This window comes from Puccinia triticina, chromosome 11A, assembly GCF_026914185.1.
Source record: "Puccinia triticina chromosome 11A, complete sequence".
Lineage (NCBI taxonomy): Eukaryota > Fungi > Basidiomycota > Pucciniomycetes > Pucciniales > Pucciniaceae > Puccinia > Puccinia triticina.
The window spans coordinates 6,502,325-6,525,591 of record NC_070568.1 but is presented as its reverse complement, the minus strand read 5'-3'; the positions used below and the strand labels follow the sequence as shown (position 1 = coordinate 6,525,591).

The following is a 23,267-nucleotide window of genomic DNA, read 5'->3' as shown; positions in this document are numbered from 1 at the left end:
TCAGTCGGATCTGGAAGCTCAAAGACTTGTGTTTTCTTATGGGACTAGGGCGACTTAAATTACCGAAAGTTGACGGGCGATGCTCAGTGGGAAACAGAGACAAAGATTGAAGAAGCGGTCGGACCCTTAAACGGGTTGTTCAATCTTCTCTCGCTTAGGTTCGCTTCATTTCTCTCTCATAACTCTCTTTGTCTCGATCACCTCTCCGTCTTCTTCTCCTGATCACCCACATCGCCCCGTTTCCTCATCTCTTTCTTTCTTTGTAGGACTTGCAAAGCAGATGTCTGTGCCGGATTGCCCGCTGGCAAAGAGGCATGGGTGTCTCAGATTGATCAGGATTGGAGAATCAACGGAAAGTACGTCGGCTGTGTTTTCTGTATGTCATGAGAATAGGTGTCCTTATTGACCATTCTTCTTCCTCACCCCTACTTGTTTGGATATCTTTGTTTCTAAAACATAAGATTTGGCTTGATCACATTTGTACCTAAAATGCAAAACCCATAACTTGTTTGACTCTTTTGCCATGTAAAACCCGTTGAATATGCAGATTTCTTGTTGGTTGTCAATGTGATGAATAGCTGGTTCCTAGATACTCTTTTGGTCATTTGGATAGTACATAGAGAGTTCCGTTGGGTCATTATTGTTGTCAGCTTGGTTTTTTGGTACTGAGACAGAAAAAACACACGGGAGTTCTGGGACTTTGTACAGATTTGGGATGTTCAAGGTTGATATTGGAGGACTTCCCGTCAACTTTGAATAAATCTGGAATTCCAGATTTCGCAGGGGAATCTGGAATCTGGAACTCTGGATCCCTTCGGGGAGCTTCGGGGACCAAGATTTCCCTGCGAAATCTGAAATCTGGCGGCTCAGATCTGGATTTCCAGATCGACGGGAAGTCCTCCATTAGAACCATTTTCTGCATAAAATCATAAAATCTGCATATCTGAAAATATCATATAGTGAAAGGTGAGAGTTTTCTTCATCTTGAACACCTCTCAAAACTTTGTTAAATCGTATGGTTTTAAGTAAATTGATGTTCAAAAGTCAATTTTGAACACCCTACATATTTGCATATTTGTCCAACTTCAACAAAATTGGAAATTGTACTTTTTTGGTGGGGTTGATCATTATTTGGGCCTAAACTGCTGGGATATATGTTGCATAGACGTGTGACTAGGGAGTCGGGTTGGGCTGTTGATTGCTCCTGTTGTGAATACATGGAACTTTTGGTTGACTGAAGGAAGTTGGACCACATTTTGATGTTTATAAATTAGATCAACAGATTTTCAACATTGAAAGTGGGTTAAAGAAGAGCTTGAGAGCATTCCTCCTGTAATGACATCCTACAAGTCAACTTGGTAATATAATGTCTGCTTTTGGAGAAACTTATGCTTCCTTCCCCCCCGCCTGCTTTTTCATCATGTACTTTGCGCGTAGTCTGCATAAAGTAGCCTAGATACAAGCAATCTATCACCATTGGTCTTTCTCCTTCTTTGCCCACCCTTGAGCTAATCCGGTGATTATCTCACTCCTCCTGTTCACTCTTTCTTTTGCTTTCCTCTTTGATATCTATGCCTAAAGAACAACTGGGTTTGACAGATTCTAGGCTAAGAAATTTAAAACCTGTTGGTATTCTCAAGATAGCTTTCTATCTCGTGATAGGCGGATAAATTGGTAGTGGTACATATATGTACGTGTAACTGGTTATTGGATGTAGCCAGGCCGGGGAGAATAGCCTCAAGTGGCAACATGTTTACTGTGTGTAAAAAACATATACCTTTTAAGTTTTTACTAGGCCATTTATGGTATTCAAAATTGCATAAGATTTTTTTACATAAAATCATAAACTGCAATTTTGGCTGGGAGATGTCAGTTTAAGTTTTATGCACGCTGACATCTCCCAGCCAAAATGGGCTTTATGATTTTATGTAAACAGTGGCATATGCAATTTTGAATACCATAATTCTTTGCTAAGACAGAAGTATTTTTTTTCCTACTGCGGATTGAGGGTTTTGGGAGGCTGAAAATGTAGGTGAGAACAAGATGAAGCTGATGGACCAGACCAGCTTGCGCATGCTTTCAGATCTGCGGACTTGAAGTTTCCGAATGGTGCTCTTAAAAAGACTTGGTGTGAGGCTCTGTACAGGGCACGATGAAGCCAGTGCAGTTTTTTGCTATTTTCTGTAGAGGAAGAAGTGCATAAATATGTTTGTCGTGGGCGTGACCCGGCTGAGACGACCAATCGCCGGTCTTAGCAGGTCAGCAGCCGATGCTTACCTAAACCCATCTGCTGTGTCCGCTTGCTGCATATCTCGCCCCGCCACCTCTGTTCTACCACTCACCTCTTCTCCTTGCCACCTTCTCACTCAAACAGACACAGAACACCCACCCAACGCAAATCGACAGACTCAAGATGGTGGAAGAAGCTGGCTCGGGCTCTCTTCCCTCAGGTTCTGCCCCGCCGATCGGAAATAGCATCTCTCCTGGTGGCCCTGGATTCGTCATGGCAGTCAGTTCTTCCCCAGAGCGTAATTCATATGCAATAGATATCTGATCTTGTTTCTTTTCAATATGCAATCGTATCAACAAAACCCGCATCCCCAATTAGGACTTCGCAAAACTCTCGATCTTTGTAAGCGTTCCCCTATCCGTGTTTTCGAGACCGGCCGGATATATCACTCATCTCTGCCGGGGGGTTTCAACATACATCGATTGTAGGGCACTGTTTTCGAGGTCACGACAAGGTATACTGACCTTCAACCGGTGGGAATGGGCGCATTCGGATTGGTGTGTTCGGCCAATGACCAGTTAACAGCTACAAATGTGGCGATCAAGAAGATCATGAAACCATTCTCAACGTAAATATATACATCAACCGATAGCCTGCCTCATCATCATCATCAGCGCTCGGTCGACCCAAGAATAATTAAAGAACTGACCAATGGTTTCATTTTTCTCTCTATACTCCACAACAGGCCCGTCTTGGCTAAAAGAACCTATAGGGAATTGAAGTTATTAAAGCATATCAGACACGAAAATATCATCAGTCTCTCAGATATCTTTATTTCCCCCTTGGAAGATATCTACTTCGTCACCGAGTTATTAGGTACCGATCTGCATAGGTTGTTAACCTCTCGCCCCTTGGAAAAACAGTTCATTCAATATTTTCTTTACCAAATCTTGGTCGGTCCATCCTTCCTAGTTCCTACTCTAGATTGATCAGTTTATTAGGATGGCAAGAGAAGATTACAATCCTCATCGTTACTGACTTCGCCTCTCTTTATTCCAAACCATACTCCAATTGACCGGTGAAATAACCCATCTATTCATATCTTCAGCGTGGCTTAAAATACGTCCATTCAGCCGGCGTAGTTCATCGTGACTTGGTATGTCTGATTTCGACTTGCCAAATCGGCCAACTGTCGCATCCCTAGCCCGCTTAAGTTCTGAACAATGCGCTTTGTCTGTAACCAACACCCTTTAAAAAAAAGAAACCATCCAACATATTAGTCAACGAAAACTGCGATCTGAAGATATGCGATTTTGGATTGGCAAGATTACAAGATCCTCAGATGACTGGATATGTTTCGACACGATATTATCGCGCGCCTGAGATCATGCTGACCTGGCAGAAATACGACGTAGCTGGTTAGTGCTTTTATAATCAAATCACCCGATTCAGAACAATCTGAAGTAAGAATTGATCTGGTCTTTTTCTCACATTTAGTCGATATATGGAGTGCTGGTTGCATTTTTGCTGAAATGTTGGAAGGCAAACCTCTATTCCCTGGGAAAGATCGTCAGTTTTTTTGTTCTAATTTTCATTCCAAGCGGGATTATACCCACAGCCCGTTCACCTCCTTCCTGACAATCGGTGAAGTAAGCTCATTACGCCAATCGTTTTTTCCCGTTGGTCAATAGATGTTAATCAATTCTCTATCATTACCGAGTTGCTTGGAACTCCTCCTGATGACGTCATTGCCACAATCTGTTCAGAAAATGTTTGTATATCCCCTTTTAAAAACTCAAAATCAAGCAATCTGGATTTGACCGATCTTAATGAGATCATCGAACCGCAAACATGCACTGACCAGTCGAACGATATGTAGACGCTTCGATTTGTTCAATCATTACCAAAGCGAGACCGGATCCCATTCAGCAGCAAGTTCAAGAACGCCGATCCGCTTGCGTTGGACTTGCTTGAAAGGATGCTGGTATTTGATCCCCGAAAGCGGATCAATGCCACCGAGGCTTTAGCCAACGAATACTTATCTCCCTATCATGATCCGACTGATGAGCCCATCGCCAATGAGCCTTTTGACTGGTCCTTCAACGATGCTGATTTGCCCGTCGACACTTGGCGGGTCATGATGTATTCCGAGATTTTAGGTCGGTTCCCTCTATTTTAACTTATTCATACATCTTCTTTAGCCCCCTAATTATGTTTTGATGATGGCTCTTTTTTTGGATTTTTTAACCTTAAGACTTCCATGATGTCAAAGAACCGCCAGCAGGACATGAACAAGTTCAGCCAGCTCATGAACAAGCGCAACCCATTGAAACCAATTGAGGCCTGATTCTCGGAACCTTTCTCTTACTCGCACATCATCAATCCACAAATATTGCCGTTAAGTCCAAACAGAAACAAAACATTAACACCTTTTATTTTGTAACTTGTCTTGCTTTCTTTTCTTCTTCCTAGTTTGAGTGTGTTAAGTTTAAAAGAGTACTGATCATCAAATAGATAAATGCACATTCATCTTCCGCTATTGTTTCTGAAAAACTCTTATATGTGTTGTAATATGATCTATTTACTCATTCCATAGATACGATCATCATCTTTCAAAAAGTACTGTAATATATCTTTATTTATATTTACACTGTCCTGCCCTGCCTCCTCTTTTTTCCTTTGAAAAGAGCCACATTTCCTTCAGCTTTTGATTTATTAATTTCCTCTTCTTGTTGAATACCAATCATTTGGAGCCGAGGAAAAATCTGAAAATTTGTTTCATTGTTTAACAGACATTTTGGCTGCTTGACTTGAGAAATTTCATCCTCTTCTTTTTGCTCACTGTCTTGTGAGCTTGGCTTTTGTTCTCTTATAAAAGTGTAGTGGTACTGGCATTTGCCAGGTATATTGTCATTGAGCTGGCATTTGAGGGTGATTTTCAAGAATTGATTTGAGCCTCCCAATTTGATTGCCTAGGCTGGCAAGCATCTAAGCACCTTCAGGTGTGGATGGGGAGCACCAGTGGCAAGGGGCTGAGGCAGGCCATGTGTAGAGACAGCAGAGGCAGAAGTGTCAGTGAAGATGTCACCATGTGCATACGGCAGACCAGGGCTGGGTGGGAACATACCTAGTGGTGGCATGTGGAAACTGTGGTCAACTTGTACTATGTGTACAACAGGGGCTGGGGCCAAGCAATAAGCAATATATAGCGTCTGTGTGTATGATGTACAAAGGGCTGAAGACAGGTGCTCAAGGACTCATAATGGGGGAGGGGGGGATTGTGTGATACCATTTGGTATATACAGGTTTATGAGGGATTTCCAAATTAGTTATCATCATTATTTGACTCATTTGTCAGGATCTGTTTGAACACACCATCAAGGTAGGTGTTATATTGCAAAAATCATTAAATTTAACAAAAAAACTATTCAAAATGTGGTACCTTTTTTTGGGTCTGCCTTTTTTGCACACCAAAACATTCCCCCGCGCACCCCAAAAAAGGTGTGCACTCCAAGGTTTTTTGGAGTACACAAGGGTGCACTCCAGCATTTCTTAGAGTGACAATAGTTCACTCCAAAAAGGAGTGGTTTTGGAGTAAACCATTTTCACTCCAGGAAATATTGGAGTGTGCAGAAGCGCACTCCAAAAAGCCTTCTAGTGAACCCTGCCACACTCCCCCCTTGATGGCTGGTGCAGACCAGCCATCAAGGGCAGCACATCAATACATACATACAAAGACCATTCATCAGGCAGAAACAGCCTCAACAACCACTCAGTGCCAATCATTGAGAGAATAGAAGCATACACTAAGTATATGGCTCCTCCCCAGCCTCTTCACAGGTATGTACCATGTCTGCATTGTGTGAACTCTTTTCATTTAGAGAGCTCTGGATGCACTTCTAAATCCCAAACTAACACTTCTGTTAAAAAAGAAGGACATATTTTCCTTTTCAAGTAGCAATATCTGCCAGGGCATAAATCACACCTTGGGCATGAACCTTAGCAAGCAGGTGATGAAACTGGGGTGCATGTGATGACCTAAATTTAGCACCCAAGGTGGACATTCTCTTAGTTTGCCACAATTCTGGTCTCTGGTCTACATGTATCTTGTCAAATGGATGGAAGGGGGCTTTTGTGGTGCAAAAGTGCATGTAGCCTAAATGTAGCAGAGAAAGAGGGTTTTTGTGCTGCACTTTGTTTTTTTGGCAGCAAAAGGGGGGATTTTTCAGCTGAGCTCCCCTTTTCTTTGCCTGGGGAAAAACATGCATCTGTTGCTGTTGCCAGTGCCCACTCAGGCTGTACCAGGTACAGCTTTTTGATATAGTGGGTAATTGGTGCCAAACCCCCCTCTCCCCCCAGTAAAACAACCTGAGAAACACCAGAGACAGCTGTGAGCTTAAGGAGGCTGGATGGGAGGCCAACAAGAAACACAAAGAAGGAAAGAAACAACAAAGTACCTAGTTAGGTGCAAGGAAGATAATGAAAAGATGAATGTAGAAAAAGAAGACAGAGAAGAAAGAGAGAAGCAGAAATACAATGAAGTGATAGACTATGACTAGGTACAAGATCTAAACCTAAACTAATGATACACTGTTTCATCTGGTCCTTGCCCTTCTCACCTGCCTTGCCGCAGTCAATCTCCTTTTCTGCCCTGATGCACCACATACCCTTGTAGTTATGTCTCTTCAATCTCAGAGCAGAATGGACCCATTTTTATCATGTCACATTTTCACTCTCACTTGGGTGCACACTTCCCAATCACACTGGGGGATCTCAAGATAGGCATGTGAGTGTTCCAAATTATACCACATTTTGTTTCGCAGTTGATAGACATTTTGGGATGAAGATAGGTAGCACTGGGCAGCTACAATCTTTGAAAAAAGTGTTCGCGTATCAGCAGGTTTTCTATTGACCGCTAAGCCCATGGTGTTAGCAGCACCGAGCTAGCGCATTCTCGCCAACTTGCGCTGCAGCATGTTTAGCAGGGAAACACCGACAAGCTAGGCCTCAACACAGTGTGCCAGCTACATGTTATAAGCCTGTTTGAGTAGGGGTAGCGTAAAACAGTACAAAGCAGCTAACAGCTGACAGTTAGCTGTTAGCGGAATTGCGCTACGCCGACTCTCAAGTTAGCATGGCTGCTCCAGCATTGAGAGGGAGAGGTTGGAAGTCAGACGAAATATAAGTAAAAATGTAGCTGTTAACTCTGGGTTTTTCAGCCAATCATTGCTGATGAATAGAAGCTACAGATGATGCAACACTTAACGCCACCGGCCTACGCGAGCACTGGCGTATGCGCAGCTGTTGGTGAATCGTCCGAAATATCACTTTATAACGTCCAGCAAAGATGTTGTATTTCGTTCGGGCTCAGCCAAACGAAGTGGAACCAATGGTCACATGGAGGTGTTTACAGATCAAATATTTTATTCAATTAACTCGATTGTGGTGGGGTCTTAGTTACAAATTATCACAAGCCATTGTAGTCGAATAATGTCATCGAAAGCTCGAGAGCTTTGGGGTCTCTAGTTCTTGGCCTTTTGCTGAAGTAAGTGAAGCAGTTACAGATGAAAAGTCAGTATCGAGTGTCTAGCAAACAAGAAGAAAAAGGACAAACCTTGTTAACTTCGGCAGAAGCGCTGTCAGTCATTTCGCCGACTTTGTCACCGATAGCGTCCTGCAAACAAATGAGCACAATTTAGCATGCATGTACCTCAGCAGCGGAAAGTGGGGTGGCGGCGTACCTTGGCGGCGGTTGCTCGAGTGCTAATGCTGGCGTCGGAGTCCTTGGCAACAGTCTTGTTGGCCTCCTTGGAAGTGGCGTTAGTTAGCTCAGAGGCTTTGTCGGAAACGTACTACATCACAAGAAATCAATGCGTCAGACGCCTGTAACACTGGGGAAATAGCTGGGCAGCGTGGACAAAAACTGACGTTAACGGCGTCTTTGGCGGTTTGCATTTTGGAGTGTTCTTATAAGGGTTTTGGACGATTGGCTAGAAGGAAGAATTACAAAGAATAATACTCGGTCAGTTTTTAAGTGACGAAAAAGGGTTGGGTCGCGACAGAGAGACGCTTGAGTCGCGAGGGGAAGGCGATGTCTCAGGGGTAGGGGAAGGGGAAGGGGAAGGGGAAGGGGAACGTACGATTAGTGGAGTAAAATGCTTTTTTTTTGTTAACCTTTCAGATGAGTGATGGCTGGTGGGGGGGAGCGATACGACGAGAGGACAGATGCTCTTATGTTGCGTTCAGACGATACGGCAGCTGCATGGCTGGCTGAGCCACAGGCCATGAAAATTAACTTTCCGAACGGTTTTGGCAGATTCAAGCGCCTCGCTAAGGCTATTGCGGGCATGAAAATTGATGGATCGCTTGCAAGAGAGCGACATTGGTTGATTCCGCGGTTGGGTCTCAGTCTGCTGACTTACCCGGAAGCTGGAATTGCAGGAATCGGAGGTGCGCGTACCAATCGCGAGAAGAGTGCTCGGGTTGTTTTGTTTGTGTTTGCTTAATCCGAGAGCAGCTTTGTAGTGCTTAATTGATCGCATAAGGGAATTTCAGTGATTGACCCGGATACAGAAAGTCAGCAGTGTAGAAATTAACCCTCCACAGCCGAGGCTAAGCTTAAGCGGAACAACAAACCGTGCGGGGCCAGCGGCTCCACCTGTTCGACCTAGCCCAACGGATATGGCTGCGAGTCCAATCATCAATGTGGAGCGACACACTGCTCGCAGAAAAGAGTTCAACACATTGGATACGCAGAACAGAGTCAGTTCCTGAATTATTAGTGCTTGAACTCAACACAAGTCCCTCCTCCGGGAAGCGTAGCGACCTCCAAAAGTGCGCCACGAGCAACTTTGTCGAGTTCCTTGATATACCCGTAGTTGCTACAGCTTGTACATACCTTGAGTCACATAAGGAAAAGAATCCGGTGCCGAAGCGTGCCACTGGGAGATTGACTGGTGGCGAAGCCACCCTGGGGCGGCACTCTGCTCACCACTCACCCCACAGAGGGACTTTCTTGAGTTAGTAAATTAACATCCACAGTGTGCGTTGAACTATACTCATACGCGCTGAGACGCGCTGTTCTCTCCAACGCTTCCAGTGCTTAAATTTATTGGCATATCTCAAAAATGGATGTTCATGGATTCATCTGACGGAGATCATAAAGCAAGGCAGTGACTATTCTCCTACACTCGCTACATTTATATGATCTTGGTACTCTGGTCGAGACATGCGGCAGCTTGATTGCTTGAAACAAGCATTATAAGGGGTAAATAATGCTAACTGAGCCAATTGCCTCCTCCTCGGGGGAGCGAAGCGACCTCCGATGGAGGTCCCTTCACTCCCCGGAGGGTCCCATCGGGGCGGCGTCCCCCCCCACAAAGAGAGGAACTGTAAGTTAGAAATATGTAACTAGAAAACCAAGTGAGCTATCCGCAAATAGTTTGATGATTGCCCTCGGCTGGTTACAAGAGACCCGACCGGAATAATTGGGTTTGAGCACAAATCAAGTCCCTGGCAGCTGCTGCGGGCGTGTGTCGCACGAAGTCACACGCCCGCAGCAGGTTTGAGCTGAACTTGCACTGCCATGTCGGAGGGTCGCTTCGCGACAACGCTCGCGCGCCTCCGATGGATGGACTTGGCCAAGGTCGTGTCGAACCCTCAAGGCACACGGTACGACATGAAACGGTCTGTAATGAGCTTGTGAAGAATTGCCGCACGCTCACCGCACAGAAAATCAAGAGCGATCACGGGCGACAAAACCAGTCGCCCGTGAGACAAGTACTTTGAACGCAGATTCGGATCAAATTCTTATGATCACTATTTGCGATAACGAGTATGATGAGCTACAACAGATGGGATGCTGCATTGTGCAGAGGCTCCGAGTCTCGACAAAGCAATCTTACCCCAGGAGATGGCTTTTTTAGTGCTGAGCCTTTTGCTGAATGTCAGAAAAAGATATCGAAGTCAGCATAGACAAGCGAGAAATACAGGCGATGGCAAGGCAAACTGCACAAACCTTGTGGGCTTCAGCAGACGCGCCGTCTTTCATCTCACTGGCCTTGTCGCCCAACGCGTCCTACAGATGATTGAGAAAGTAAGCATAAAATTACTCTGGTGGGTTGGATCTACGTGATAATCTACCACTTACTTTAGCAGCACCAGCCCGAGAAGAGAGACTGGCATCCGAGTCCTTCGCGACATCCTTGTTGGCTTCCTTGGAGGCTGTGTTGGTGAGCTCAGAGGCCTTTTCTTGGACGTACTGTGGCGGTAAGAGAGACGGCACGTCAACAACTGCTAACTTTTCGAACGGAACACAATCAATTGGTAATAGGTATCGATATTACTCACGGTCATGGCGTCTTTGGCAGTTTGCATTTTGGAGTTTTACGGATGGGACTGGTACGCAAACTGCTGGATTGAGAACGATTGATCAAGTCAACAGAGTCAGGCTACTATCCCTTCATAGCGACACAGAATTATGAATGCACAGAAGTGTTAAGGGAAGAGCTACTAAGTGGTCGAGATAGTCGAGACAATAAGGGGATGCATGTCGCTACTTGGACAGGCGAGAGGTGGAAGGTTCGCAGAACGCTCGGCAGTGTTGGCAATGGCCGCAGGCAGAGGAAGGGGAACTTACGATGGGTGCTGAATGTTTTAGATGAGCTGTCGAGTTGAGATTTGCTGATGGCTGGAGGAGGAGGAAAAGGGACCTTGGGTTGGGAGAGATGAGTTTTTGTAGACGAGCGGCCAGGAGAACAGCACGAAGAGTCATCGATCCAGGTCGTGCATCGGCATACGGCTGGGGCTGATGACGACTATGACGTATGTGAAAATCATTAAATGGATCATTTCTTGTCTTTCACATTAATCCCTGAAATCATTGGTTCCTGGCCGTGGCTTACACGCTCTTGCAGGGTCACCCATCAGTAAGCCGTTTTTTTTTTTTTTTTTTTTTTTTTTTTTTTTCGATTCAGTGGAAAATCCGCTTTGACCGATCAGCTTGACTGGCATATCGCGATCTCATAACCGGTATAATCAAACTTGAATCAAACAGAGGCAGCGGTGACCTGCATGTGGTCATCACGAGGTTGCTCTGAAATTGAGCCAAGGCACCCGATGGTTTTCCTCGCATGACGTGGTTCAAAAAAAATGCGCATGTTTATCGGCCGGGTCAGGAACAACTGCCGTAGAATGCCGTCGGCTTGGCTTGCCGCCGCTCCCCTTCCGGAGCAGGATGACCCGCGGCCATGCCCCAGCGGTGGAGGCTCTGCAGTTATTACGTCAAGTCCCGGGCTCGGGGGCTCCATTCGCGATGGGACTTGTGCCGGCTGGCTGAGTGGGCTTGGTCGACTTCGTTCACCGGAGGAGGGAGTCCGGCAGGGACTTGGTTAGTTGATGCCATCAAGCAGCCACAACATAGTGCAGGGATAGATGGAAGAGCCTTTGCTATTACCCAGAGGCATCCAAGCGGATGAAACGAGGAAAAGTGACAAGGTGATTTTACAAAAAAACAAACCAAACGATTTCATGTTGGTATTTTCTATACATATGTAGGTATCTTGTTCGCCTCGGCTGGCTAGCGCTCTTGGCATTGTCAATGGAGAGCTTCAATCAAGATGTTCTTATCTCATCCACCTAGAACCTCCTTGATGGCCATGGGCGAGGATTCCAGCCCTTAGGAAAAACCAAAAAAGGAGTCAACGAGGGGGCAGGATTCTTGTGATCACCGTAAAGAAATCCATCATAATTAGAAAACCTTTCCGTGTCCAGCATGACGGTGGGTTTGGCATGGTGGTCGTGGAATGAAGCCAGTCGAGATGGCCACCCGTTGGGCATCAATCATACCCCAGTATCGTCAATTTTGTCAACACATTAACTCCTCTACAGAAAAACAGCAAATGAAGTTGTTTTGCATGTAAAAGAAAACAGCCAAACACAATGCTGGTATGTTAAACGTACAAAGGATAACAAACGGGCAAGGAGGAATGAAAATACAGTATTGATATGCAGAAAGAAAAACAAGATACATCGGGCGAGTGAGAATGAGGCAAAAAAAATGTTGCACTATCTGTGTATAAACAAACATGCTATCTCTCTCTATCCTTTCCGAACAAAAAAAAGCCCTTCCCAATAGAATCAAGAAGATGATCTAACTGTCACCGAAGTTCAAGCAACCTTTAAGCAAGTCGTCTAATTTCTTCTTTTGAATCTGATTGATTTCAAGGGAATTCAACTGAGATTCAAGTTCTTTCCATTTAGATTTTTCGACAAATGTGAACTGATTGAGTTGAGGGAGACTCTCGTGATTATTATTAAGTTGACGGCCGAAGATATTATTACTACTATTGGTATCCTGTAGGTGTTGGTCGACAAGACTAGAGGAGGTGGTACTAGGCGGGAAGAGTTCCGAAAATTTCGAGCTGAGCATCGTGGGAGTTGAGGTCGAGGTCGGCAGGGCGTGAGTTTCAGCAGGGGCGTAAGAGATCACCGGGCTCCCGTTGACACTCAACAGACTCTCGTTCCGTCGGGCCAATCTGACCGGCTTAAATTCCGACATCTGCGGTGTCAAGGGTAGTCTAGGATTCAAATCGGTCGGCTCGAGCGACGAGTTGGACTGTTTCCTTGCTTGTCCTCCTTGGTTCGAACGTGATGTCGGTGGTTTCGAGCGCGATAGTGGACGCCCAGTACTTGTTCCGCCGGACGGGTCTTGTGGATCTATCAAAAAAAAAAAAAACCCCCGATCATCTTGGTCAGAGCATTTAAATAAAAAAAAAAGTGATTGCGGGTATATATCTTAGCGGTGGTACTCACCGACGGTTTGTTTGCTCGATTTGGAGGATATAGATCCGGTGTTATCTGTCAGCTGCCGTTGACTGGAAGGAAACGAGCGAGAGGTGGATGAGTGACGAATGGAATAGGATGATCTGATAGATTTTCTGGGCACCGTTTACGATGATGGCTTTTCTCCTTCTCGTCCCAGATTTGTTCTTGCTGACTCTGACTGCGTTTCATACCGATCGAGATGGTCTTCTGCTCGATAGCCAGACGAGCGACGTGTTCCATCGTATGTCTCAAGAAGCCTTGATCACGCTGATGGTAGTCAAGCGCCGTGACGTGGGCGATGCTTGGAGTGATTCGAGATAGTTCGAAGTCTAGTCGCCGTCTTAATGCCGGTCTGAAGTGTGCTTGGATCCGATTTCGTAGGAGATTGGTTCGTGTCGAGGCTGAATCCGATACAAAAAAAAACAAGTCTGAAATGAGAACATTTTCGCGGTGTATCTGGCGACGATTGACTTTACTTTCGAGAAGATAGTTTTCCATGATTGCTTTGCATTGTTCATCGCCAAGGGGGTCTTCCTCTTCGCTTTCAGTTACAACTTCTTGCTCGGTCTCCTCTTCACCTTGATCATCTTCATCCTCCTCCTGCGCCGAATCCGATTCTTCTTCTGATTCGGTATGCTGATGATCTTGAGGCGATGGTGGAGAGATCTCCTTGGATGGACTGGTGATTTGCATGGGAAATTTCATGAATAATCCGAATAGCCTCCCCGACATTTCTTGAGTGGGTGCGGGTAATGGACTGGATGGTTCAGTGACTGTTGTTGTGGAGTGAGCTCAGAAGAATCAAAAGGATGGCTATTGGGCGGGCTCGGGCCGCCCGTGGGCCGGCCCGCTCTAGCCCGCGAAGTTAGCGGACAGGCAGTGCAGCTAAAAATGCTGCCCGGCCCAAACCCGTTTACTAAACGGGTGGGTCGCGGGCACGGGCTTTTGTCTTGTGGGCCGCCCGCGGGCCGCCTGCTTGCCCACCTACAATTTCAGCAGTCATGTTGCAACAACTTTTCAGGGGGAACGGATTGGCCCACCCAGTAACAACAGTGGAAAAGTGATATTTTAAGAGAAAGAGGACCTGTCCTTGGCCCTGGATGCTTTGATCCAAGCGCACAACAAAGCGTCCACTGTCTTGTCCATTTGATAATTGTCCAGCACACATCCACTAGTAGAGGATGCCGACTTGGACACCACAGATGTCATCGGAATCATGAGCATGATTCTTGCAAACTTGGACAATGATGGGAATCAAGCTGCATTTCCCTCCCACCAGCCAAGAATGTTGAACTGATTGTTGTTGCTATAATCTATTGGGGTTGCAGATGATGTTTTGTTCTTTGAGATATAAATCCAATTTGGCTGCAGGAGCATTGAATTGATATCCAGACATGGTACCAGCCATGTATTTGTTGAACCCCCATAGATCTTCCTTCAATCTTCTTGACCTTGACAGTTGGGGTGGCTTGAGTGGATTGTTTGGAGACAGGTGATTGAGGGGGTACATATTGGTTCCAGAGTGATAGGATGGCAGGCCTAACCTGTCCCAAGAAAGTGTCAATCTCAGATGGTGGGAGGTGGGATTGCTGCTCAAGGCTGTAGCGGAGATAGCAAATCTTATATTGGTGGTCTAGAGCAAGTCCAATAGCAACAAGCTCCTTTGCCGGATCCCAGTACTTATTGAAATTCTCAATCATTGGCTTGACCACATCAAAGAGGCAAACTTCTACTTCACTTGGGCTGGTGCAAGGTTTGGCGTAATAAGCAAGTTTCTTCTGAATGGTGGTCATTGCACGGTTGGCATGGTTGATGGTTGGATACTTTTTTCCACTTAAGACAACAGTAGAGAAATTAGACAAGTCAGCAATTTCTCAGCAGACTAAGAGTAAAATAAGCTTGCCTTGGTAGAAAGGCTCAAGTAAATCTTGGATAATGCTGAGTTCCTCCCATGTTTCACTTGGGCAAGATTTGAATTTGTCTTCTTCAAGTTTGATTTGCTGGAAGGCCAGCCTGCATGGCATTGACAAATCAATCATTAAAAATGGAGAATTCCTTTTGAGTTGGTACATCCTTTGAGGGGTGTTTCATGTTTTCATTCAGAGTTAAAGAAACAAGCTGAGCCTTGTTGAAGGAATCAATCCGTGATAAAGATCCGTGGATGTAATGCACACGAGTTCAGAGTAGCTCAACTGTGGTACCTACAACTTGGAGCCCATCCTTGAACACAAGGTTGATAACATGGGCCAAACAACGGACATGGAAGTATTTCTATGTCTTAGGAGTTGAGGTGGGGACAGAGCAATCCTTTATCAATTTATGTAGTTGGATCATAGCTACAGTGTTATTGGCAGCATTGTTGAGTGTGAAAAATCCAAGCTTTTTCAAGCTTTTCCATTTAATTGAGATGTCTGGGGATGATACTCGGACATGTGGACTGGTTTTTTCCTGGCGGCAGCCAGGAGCTTCTGGAAACCTGTGGATAAATAATTAGATTTTTGATCACCTGATCAAATATGTATTGCACCAGTTCTTCTGCTGAAGCTTCCTTGAGCAGTAGAGATCACCCCTGGGTACCCGGTATCCGTGGGCGGGTGCTGTGTGCGGGTCCGGGTATGTAAATTTTGGATGCCAGGTACCCGTCCAGGTACCCGCTGCAAAAGGTCTGGAGACAAGAAGTTGCGGAAAAACTTTTGCAGCGCAATCATGGCCCCCGCTAACCTAATGTATGCCCTCTCAATGTCCGGTATGTGCTGGACACCAAGGGGGCATACACTCTTGATTTCCAGCCCAGAGAGGACATCAGGAGGGTCGTACAGTTGCAAGGGGCATATTACTGTACGGCCTTGCCTGCAAAATCAGATCTGAGACGCGGGCCAAATTAAGCCCATGCATATGGGCTTGATATAACATGTAAATGATAGTTTTGGGCCTTTTGGAGGCTGTAGATTCTAGTTCTATCCGGGCTAAGGTTTCTGACCAGCCAGTTTTTTTTTTTGGCCCCTACATTACAAACCCAATGCTAAGTACATGCCATAAAACCATAATTATGGGTTTATAACCTGTAACTCCATGAATATGGATCTCATAAACCCATAGCCATGGGATCCAAGCCTGTCCGAGCACTCATCAGCCCATAGCTACAGAGTCCGAGTGCCCACTTCACCTCTCCGCACCCTTCACACAATTTTGATCCACACACGGCCATCGCCAACTGCTTCTCTTCAAGACTCAAGACCATCCAAGAGGTTGTTCATTCAGAAAATCAGTGTCAGATCCTGCCAAATTAGGCTGAATCTCCTTTTTTTTTTTTTCCCTCCCAGATCCCAAAATTCCAAACCAGGGACCCCTGGGGGTTTAATCTGTACAGTAATATGCCCCTTGCAACTGTATGCCCTCTCAATGTCCGGTATGTGCTGGACACCAAGAGGGCATACACTCTCAATGTCCGGCCAAGACCGGACATCAAGAATTCACACGCAGACATACCATCTCAATATCCGGCCTAGACCGGGCACCAAGAGGGTATATACATCCTTGATGATGGTCTCTGACGGCTTCAAGGGTGGTGTAAACTCTTGATGACCGGCACAGACCGGACATTGGGAGGGTATGTATACACACACCCTCTCAATGTCCAGTTTGTGCAGGTCATCAAGACTGTAAGCCCTCTCGGTGTCCAGCACAGACCGGACATTGAGAGGGTATACATACACCCTCTTGACACCCAGCCCAGGTCAGGCATTGAGAGGGTATATACACCCTTGATTACCGGTCTGTGTCAGTCATCAAGAGGTTACACCACCCTCAAAGCCGGCATAGACCGGCTAGAGGGTTGAATCATAGGTGGTACCCGTGATACCCACCACGGGTACTGCCGGTGCCTGCCCCACGGGTACCGCCGGTGCCTGCCCCACAGGTGCTGTGTCCGAGTCTGAGTCCGCGTATCTAAATATGCCCAAAATGACCGCAGGTACCCGTACCCGCCACGGGTACCCGGGTCCACTCGGCGATCTCTAAGGCTGATTTTTTGGTTGGTATGTGGTGTTTTGGGTATTTGGAACAACTCAAAGGTACAGGTGTAACTTTGAACCTCATTTTATCTCCTTGGCCACCAACAGGACCCTGGCAACCCCCTATGAATGGGTGGCAATGAATTTCCCAGCCAAATTGCAAAATGGTACACACAAAAATTGTATGAATGGCCTTTTTTGCCATTAAGGGTAGGCACCTCAAATGTATTAAAATTTCCTCAGGGTAGGGAGGGTAGTAACCAAAAATGTATGAATTTATGCAGCTAGCCGTTTCTAATAGCTTTAGGGGCACCAGTACACATGAAAGAATAACTAAGAATGAAAATGTCTTGAATTACTGTAATAAGATTGAATAAATATCTTGAACAATGCTATTGGCTGGCATCCTTAAAAATGATGAACCGGATTCTTTTGATGAGTTCTCAGTTGGGTTTGAGCTGGGATAGGCTTGAGGAGTCTAAACTTTCCACAGGTGTGCGCAGGTTCACACATCCATGCGCTATGCATGCAAAAAGATCAAAAGATGCAGGAATTCAATGCAAGCAAAACCCAGGTATCATATTGGTAAATACATATCAAGGGAATCCAGGGTAAACTGGTACAAAAATATTCACCTGCGTGTTGGCTCCACTGCTGGGGGGGGAGGAGAGAGTGCAGTTGTGGACTCATGGCTCCCCTCAAAAAAAAAGGCTTTGCCCCCCCTTCCACAAAAAAAATGGTAGGCACAAAAAATGTATGAAAATTTTGGAAATCCTCTGAGGGTATGCACAAAACGTGTATGAATGGGCTATGCAAATGCATGAATTTTTGCAAAATTTGGGATTTTTGGTGCCACCCATTTATAGGGGGTTTCCAGGGTCAAAGGATCTGCAGGGTAAAGTCTCTGCTGCAGTGGCCAAGTTCATTGTGAACTGCCCTGAGAGGATCAAATTGATATGCCAACACCACAAACAGCAACTTCTTCAACCCCCAGTGGCCCAGATACATCAAGGTCTTGTTGGCTGGATTGTACTCACAATACTCCTGATTTTCCTTTGCTTGGGCTTTCAGGTGATCTGTGATCCCGTCTGTTAATTCACAAACCTCTATCAAATAAGGTATGATCAGCAGCCAGTCAGACTCTTGAAGGGTATCTGTTACTTCTTCTAGCAACAGAAGGTCTCTCCTTTGCAAAAGCACATTGAGCACAACATTATTGGCACCCTTCTTGTACTGGATGTCAATGTCCATCTTGGTGAATTCTTCTATCCAGCAGAGAAGGTGCTTTGTTGGTAGTAGCTGAGTCTTCAAGTAAGCCAACAAAGTGGGATTGGTGTAAACAACTGTTGTTAAAACTGTACCACTAAGCATGGATGATTGCTAACAACTCACTTTCCTGAGCAGGGTAGTTCATCTTGGCCTTATTCAGCTTACTTAACTCAAACACTACTGGGTGGATTAGTGAGTCATCTCCATCTTGCAACAGGGGAAATATTTGGCCGGTAATCATGAATAAATAGTGTTTAAAATGTGTGGTCCAAGCTCAAAATTAATTCTCAGTCATCAACATATAAGGGGGAAAAGGATAGTAATCACACAAAAAGCTATCACAATCCTTGTCATGACAGACACCATCTAATCCACATACTGGGAGAAAGATCTGGGTCTGTAATGGTAGCTTGGAAGTGGCATGTGTGTAAATCTCTCATGAGTCATAGGGGCAGGTCTTGTTGTTGTTCTTACCTACCTCTTATCATTGGAGGACTTCCTGTTGGCTATGCTCAATCTAGAGGGCAGGCTAAACTTTACTGGCTGGTGAAAGTTGATTGAGATCATCAGCCAACAAGGTACAGTGCCTTTAAATCAAGCCATTTAGGCAACAGGAAGTGGAGGACTTCCCGTCAAGATCTGCAGGTCTCCCAGAAGTGATCAAGAGCCCAAAAAGCTAGATTTCCCTGCAAAAATCTAGACTGTTTGGGTCTAAACCGACATCTGCAAGGGTCCCAGATTACACGGGAAGTGCTCCAGTCCTCCATTAATTTCCTCAAATCACAACGCTACAACTCTATATTCCTTCGCGCCAGTTGTTGTGAAGTTATCACCTCTACGAGGCCTCATCCGAGTGTAATACAGCTCATGAGCAAAACGATCTCAAGAATTCAGCCACTCAGTTTGCACATGGTTGGCAAGCTCAAGGACCCATCTTGACCGGCCGCAGCCAGGCGTCGAGGATCCTAAATCAAAAGCCATAGTTGGGGTAAAAACAAGTTCGGTATTTCAAGTTTACAGAAGCTTTTGACCTGTTCAGTTGGCATCATTTTAACAGAAGCCACATTGGCCGTCACAATTGTGTAGGAGTCAAGACGGAGTTAGACTGATTCATCGGAAGCATATCGATTTGATTTTGGAGCGGGTTGTTGAGCTTGGTAAGAGCGGGCCGGGCTTAACAGCCGGAAGCCTCCTTGAATCGCTTCTCGGCTTCGGTAAAATTCATGACCTTCCAGATGTTGGTCAAGTAGTCCGCTTTTCGGTTTTGGTGCTGCAAGTAGAAGGCATGCTCCCTGGATAACAGGTCGACTCAGAGCTCATGAGTCTATCGTCTGTATGTAATTAGCCGAAGTGCACAAATAGCAAAACACGTACCACATGTCAATACCAAGGATAGGAATTTGTGGGTCCAACGGGTCTTGGTTACCGGTGTTGGCAATGATCAACTTCTTCATTTTGGTATCATAGCCCTGAAGCGACCAATCAAAGACCATTTAGAACGTTGCCAACTGATGACAACATGCAGTAAGAATCTGAGATGAGACATCAGAAACACGACTTACAAGCCAAGCCCAACCAGAGCCTTGGATGCTCATAGCAGAGGCGTTCATGGCTGACTTCAACTGATCCAAGCCACCAAAGTCTTGTTGAACCGCCTTGGAAAACGAACCTGTAGAACGAGAAAAAGGGCATGAGTAAGCAAAGTTCAGAGGGGGGAAACGAAACAAGACATTACTGACCTTCGACCATCTTACCGCCTCCCGACTTCTCAGGCTGGAGGTTCTTCCAAAAGAGCGAATGCTGATGGTCGGCACAAATGATGAGGTGGAACCAAAACATCATTGAATTTCAGATCAGAAGCGTGTCTAGGGTGACCAAGACCACTTACGTTGAGATGTCCACCGCCGTTGAATTTGATCACAGCTTGCAAGCCAATCATTTTCTGGACATCGCTCGCTTTCAACGCATTTGCCATGCTCTCTTCTGCGGCATTGAGTCCGTTGACATAGCTGTGAATGACGAATATCAATCGAGCGTCGACGGGATGGAGTCGAGGAGGACGGAAATACTCACGCGGCATGATGTTTAGAGTGATGCAACTTCATGATCTCCTCGGAGATCGCAGGCTCCAGCGCCTATGGGTTGACGGGTCCATCAACAACGCCAGAATGACTCGGAGCAGATGTAATCAAGAAAAAAGGTAAAAAAACGAAACATACGTCGTAAGAGTACGGAAGGTCTGGTAGAGTGTGATTTCCCCTGTTATCATGAGCCCAAGCAGAGACACGATTAATGGAATGTGAAGCGACAGTTGCACGTCGAAGAGTGATCGACGAGCCCGTTCGAAGAGATCGAGTGAGAACCGAGCCAATCATTTTTATTGGTCACAAAAGGGAGGATGTGATGTGTGCGGTTAGCTTGGGTTACAAAAAGGTAAGGGGAGGTTGAAGCAAGAGACTTGAGTCAGGATGTGTTAAAATATCTTAGAGCCAGACGAAATCAGAAGAACATATCGGTTGCTTTTTAGCAGTTTCCCCTGAGTCATGTGGCGGGATGACGAGCTCTGGCCGAGTGGACATTGGATTGGAGAGTCTGGAACTTACATCTTGGTTCTTCTGGCCAGTTGACTGCACTGATGACGATGTTGCTGGAAGAGGGCGAGCTTGAGGAATGCGATGAGGCTGCTGCTGGGAGGATAAATGTAATAAATATGTATCCGGCTGCACAGCCGACGGATCCCGATGACGTCAGCCTTCGGTCATCAAATCGCGACGTGGGCTTGCGTCCGACCCCTCTCAGAATCAAAACGGAGATGTCCGAAATTTCAAGCAACAAAAACAGCTCATATGCTCTGCTCATCGCCTCAGACTACATTAAAGCTTGAGGAATGGGCTATGGCTTGATAATCTAACTATTCAAGTCTTTGAATTTCTGCTGGGTGCCTGGGATTATGCTCAAGGGACAAACCAACTTCAACACCACGACTTGTTGCAATCAAGCTGATGCACCGAAAAAACTTGATTTAATCGAAGAATACGCTGCATAATCAGTGATGAAATTTGAGAAAAATCCCATTTTTATGGGATCCTCAAGTGAGAATTAAGGATGGGCTATGAGACCAGTCAATGGAATGTAGAAGAAAGAAAACAATTGCCAGAAGGCCACATGAGCCAGTGACCCATGCCGCTTTGTGCAGCAAACTATAATCTATAGGTTGACCTATGAGTTCTTCGACCTTTTCCCCAGACACGTCTGCCCGGCACATAGGACAGTTGCGCTTTTTACTGAGCCACGACGCCAGGCAAACGTTGTGAAGTTGATGCTGGCAGGCAAGCTTTGCTGTTTCAATCTGGCCGAATTCGTCGTAGCATATTGGACAAACGTCTGGTGATATTTTTTTTAGTAGCACAGTTTTCTCCGAATTTTCGATGCTAATCCTGTGTTCGTCTGGCTTGTGTTACCGTGACCGGTGACCCATACAGATAAGTGCTCATCGCTCGAGCCTTTGAAAAGTGTGGACTGGTTTTGCTCACTAGTTGATTTGGGAGATGATTTTCAGCCTGGAAGGAATCGACAGCCTTCGAAGATTCTGAAGTCCCCTGGTGTTTGTTGGGATCATTGAAATGAAATGAGAGAGGTAACTCCTCCAAGTCCTCAGAAGAGTCCATTGGCAGCATTGCAATCAACCGATGTGGTCCTCGAGGGGATGCCATCCCGAGATTCACGTGCGCCAGCTTCGTGCGGAAAACAGAAACCCATGCGCTTAAGATCAGGTTTTCGTTCTTCCTCTCATGAAACGGGGTAATAGATGCTAACCATGAGCACCAACCAAGAAGCCATTGGCAAAGGTGGAAACCTATGAAAATACCGAACAAAAAATTGGCACTTCTTAGATATATATATAGCAGGCACAGAATTGTAATTCAACACGTACATTACTGTTTTTTTTTCTGCGAAGTTGACCAAGTAGCTTCAATGCGGGTAAAAGCAAACACTTTCAGCTGGCTGGTAGTCGATCCACCGGACCACTGGTGGCTAGATTGAAGTTCAGAATCAGAAGGAGGAAGTACCTTCTTTCTTCGAATCTGTTGAACTCAATGAGAAATATAGAATTTTGTAACTCACGATGATACAAAACCTGTAATGTCACATATTATTCCTTCATGGTCCGCTGGATTTTTTTTTGGCTTGGCTTGGCTGTAGGTTACAAAGTCCCCCCCCCCCTCCGTGGTGAAACACTTGTTGCATTGCGCCGACCGGAACACGGAGGGTCACTGCCGCCCTGGGCGGCAGCATCCCTCCACAAATACATAGAAGGACTTGTTCAAGTCAGTAGGGTACATTGTACCTAGAGACCCGTGGTACATGCACATGCAGAAGATTCCCAAAGAGGGTTGAAACCAGTCTCGTTTTGCTATGTGGGAAGAACATCCGATTCCGGCCGAAGATCCTTCGGAGGGTCCCTGAGGGACGGCGCCCCCCCTCCAATTAGAGGGACTTAGTCAAGTTAGGGCTAAAGAGTCCTTCTACATATGACTGATCAGCGAACCTGCTTCGTTTATTTGATAGATTTAACTTGTGTACAAGGTTTAACTTATAAGCTGATGGCAACGTCACTGGCGCGTTCCTAACCTAAGTCCCTCTGTAATTGGAGGAGGGACGCGGTCCCGCAGGGTCCAGCAGCCTCCCTCCGGTTGGCGCAATGTGACAAGCGTTTACAACTGCACCCGGGGAGGGAGGGATTTAGTCTAAGTTAGGTTCCTGGGACCGTTCACTGTTGCCCTTGCGTGGTGAATGGGGCGAACAGTCCCCATTTAACGGGCTATGCCATCCAAGCGTTTTTTATTTCTATGTCTATTCGCATTTCGCCTGTTCGCTGGGAGAGGGGTGGGGAAGTTATTTGCGATTACCGCAGTTGAATAACTTTTTTT

The 23,267-nt window shown here is 45.8% G+C and overlaps 5 protein-coding genes across 5 annotated transcripts; 1 reads left to right on the top strand and 4 right to left on the bottom strand.

Annotated features, from left to right (window-relative positions):
* Positions 1 to 2,205: 2,205 nt before the first annotated feature.
* On the top strand, positions 2,206 to 4,570 carry PtA15_11A670 (uncharacterized protein; the record flags this gene model as incomplete). The annotated part of the gene is made up of 11 exons (XM_053161603.1): positions 2,206 to 2,292; positions 2,375 to 2,509; positions 2,609 to 2,632; positions 2,719 to 2,858; positions 2,976 to 3,183; positions 3,339 to 3,386; positions 3,492 to 3,648; positions 3,728 to 3,799; positions 3,922 to 4,001; positions 4,110 to 4,389; positions 4,485 to 4,570. The coding sequence occupies 11 exons, from the start codon at positions 2,206 to 2,208 to the stop codon at positions 4,568 to 4,570; spliced, it is 1,317 nt and encodes a 438-aa protein (XP_053025533.1).
* A 3,182-nt stretch (positions 4,571 to 7,752) lies between these two features.
* PtA15_11A669 (uncharacterized protein) lies at positions 7,753 to 8,185 on the bottom strand (the record flags this gene model as incomplete). The annotated part of the gene is made up of 4 exons (XM_053161601.1): positions 7,753 to 7,770; positions 7,845 to 7,904; positions 7,972 to 8,082; positions 8,159 to 8,185. The coding sequence occupies 4 exons, from the start codon at positions 8,183 to 8,185 to the stop codon at positions 7,753 to 7,755; spliced, it is 216 nt and encodes a 71-aa protein (XP_053025532.1).
* Positions 8,186 to 10,151: 1,966 nt separating this feature from the next.
* Positions 10,152 to 10,606, bottom strand: PtA15_11A668 (uncharacterized protein; the record flags this gene model as incomplete). The annotated part of the gene is made up of 4 exons (XM_053161600.1): positions 10,152 to 10,169; positions 10,248 to 10,307; positions 10,380 to 10,490; positions 10,580 to 10,606. 4 exons carry the CDS (start codon positions 10,604 to 10,606, stop codon positions 10,152 to 10,154), a joined length of 216 nt encoding a protein of 71 aa, XP_053025531.1.
* A 1,774-nt stretch (positions 10,607 to 12,380) lies between these two features.
* Positions 12,381 to 13,786, bottom strand: PtA15_11A667 (uncharacterized protein; the record flags this gene model as incomplete). The annotated part of the gene is made up of 4 exons (XM_053161599.1): positions 12,381 to 12,946; positions 13,043 to 13,104; positions 13,176 to 13,455; positions 13,531 to 13,786. The coding sequence occupies 4 exons, from the start codon at positions 13,784 to 13,786 to the stop codon at positions 12,381 to 12,383; spliced, it is 1,164 nt and encodes a 387-aa protein (XP_053025530.1).
* A 5,724-nt stretch (positions 13,787 to 19,510) lies between these two features.
* On the bottom strand, positions 19,511 to 20,711 carry PtA15_11A666 (uncharacterized protein; the record flags this gene model as incomplete). The annotated part of the gene is made up of 7 exons (XM_053161598.1): positions 19,511 to 19,628; positions 19,711 to 19,805; positions 19,899 to 20,005; positions 20,076 to 20,136; positions 20,225 to 20,345; positions 20,410 to 20,471; positions 20,556 to 20,711. 7 exons carry the CDS (start codon positions 20,709 to 20,711, stop codon positions 19,511 to 19,513), a joined length of 720 nt encoding a protein of 239 aa, XP_053025529.1.
* Positions 20,712 to 23,267: the final 2,556 nt, after the last annotated feature.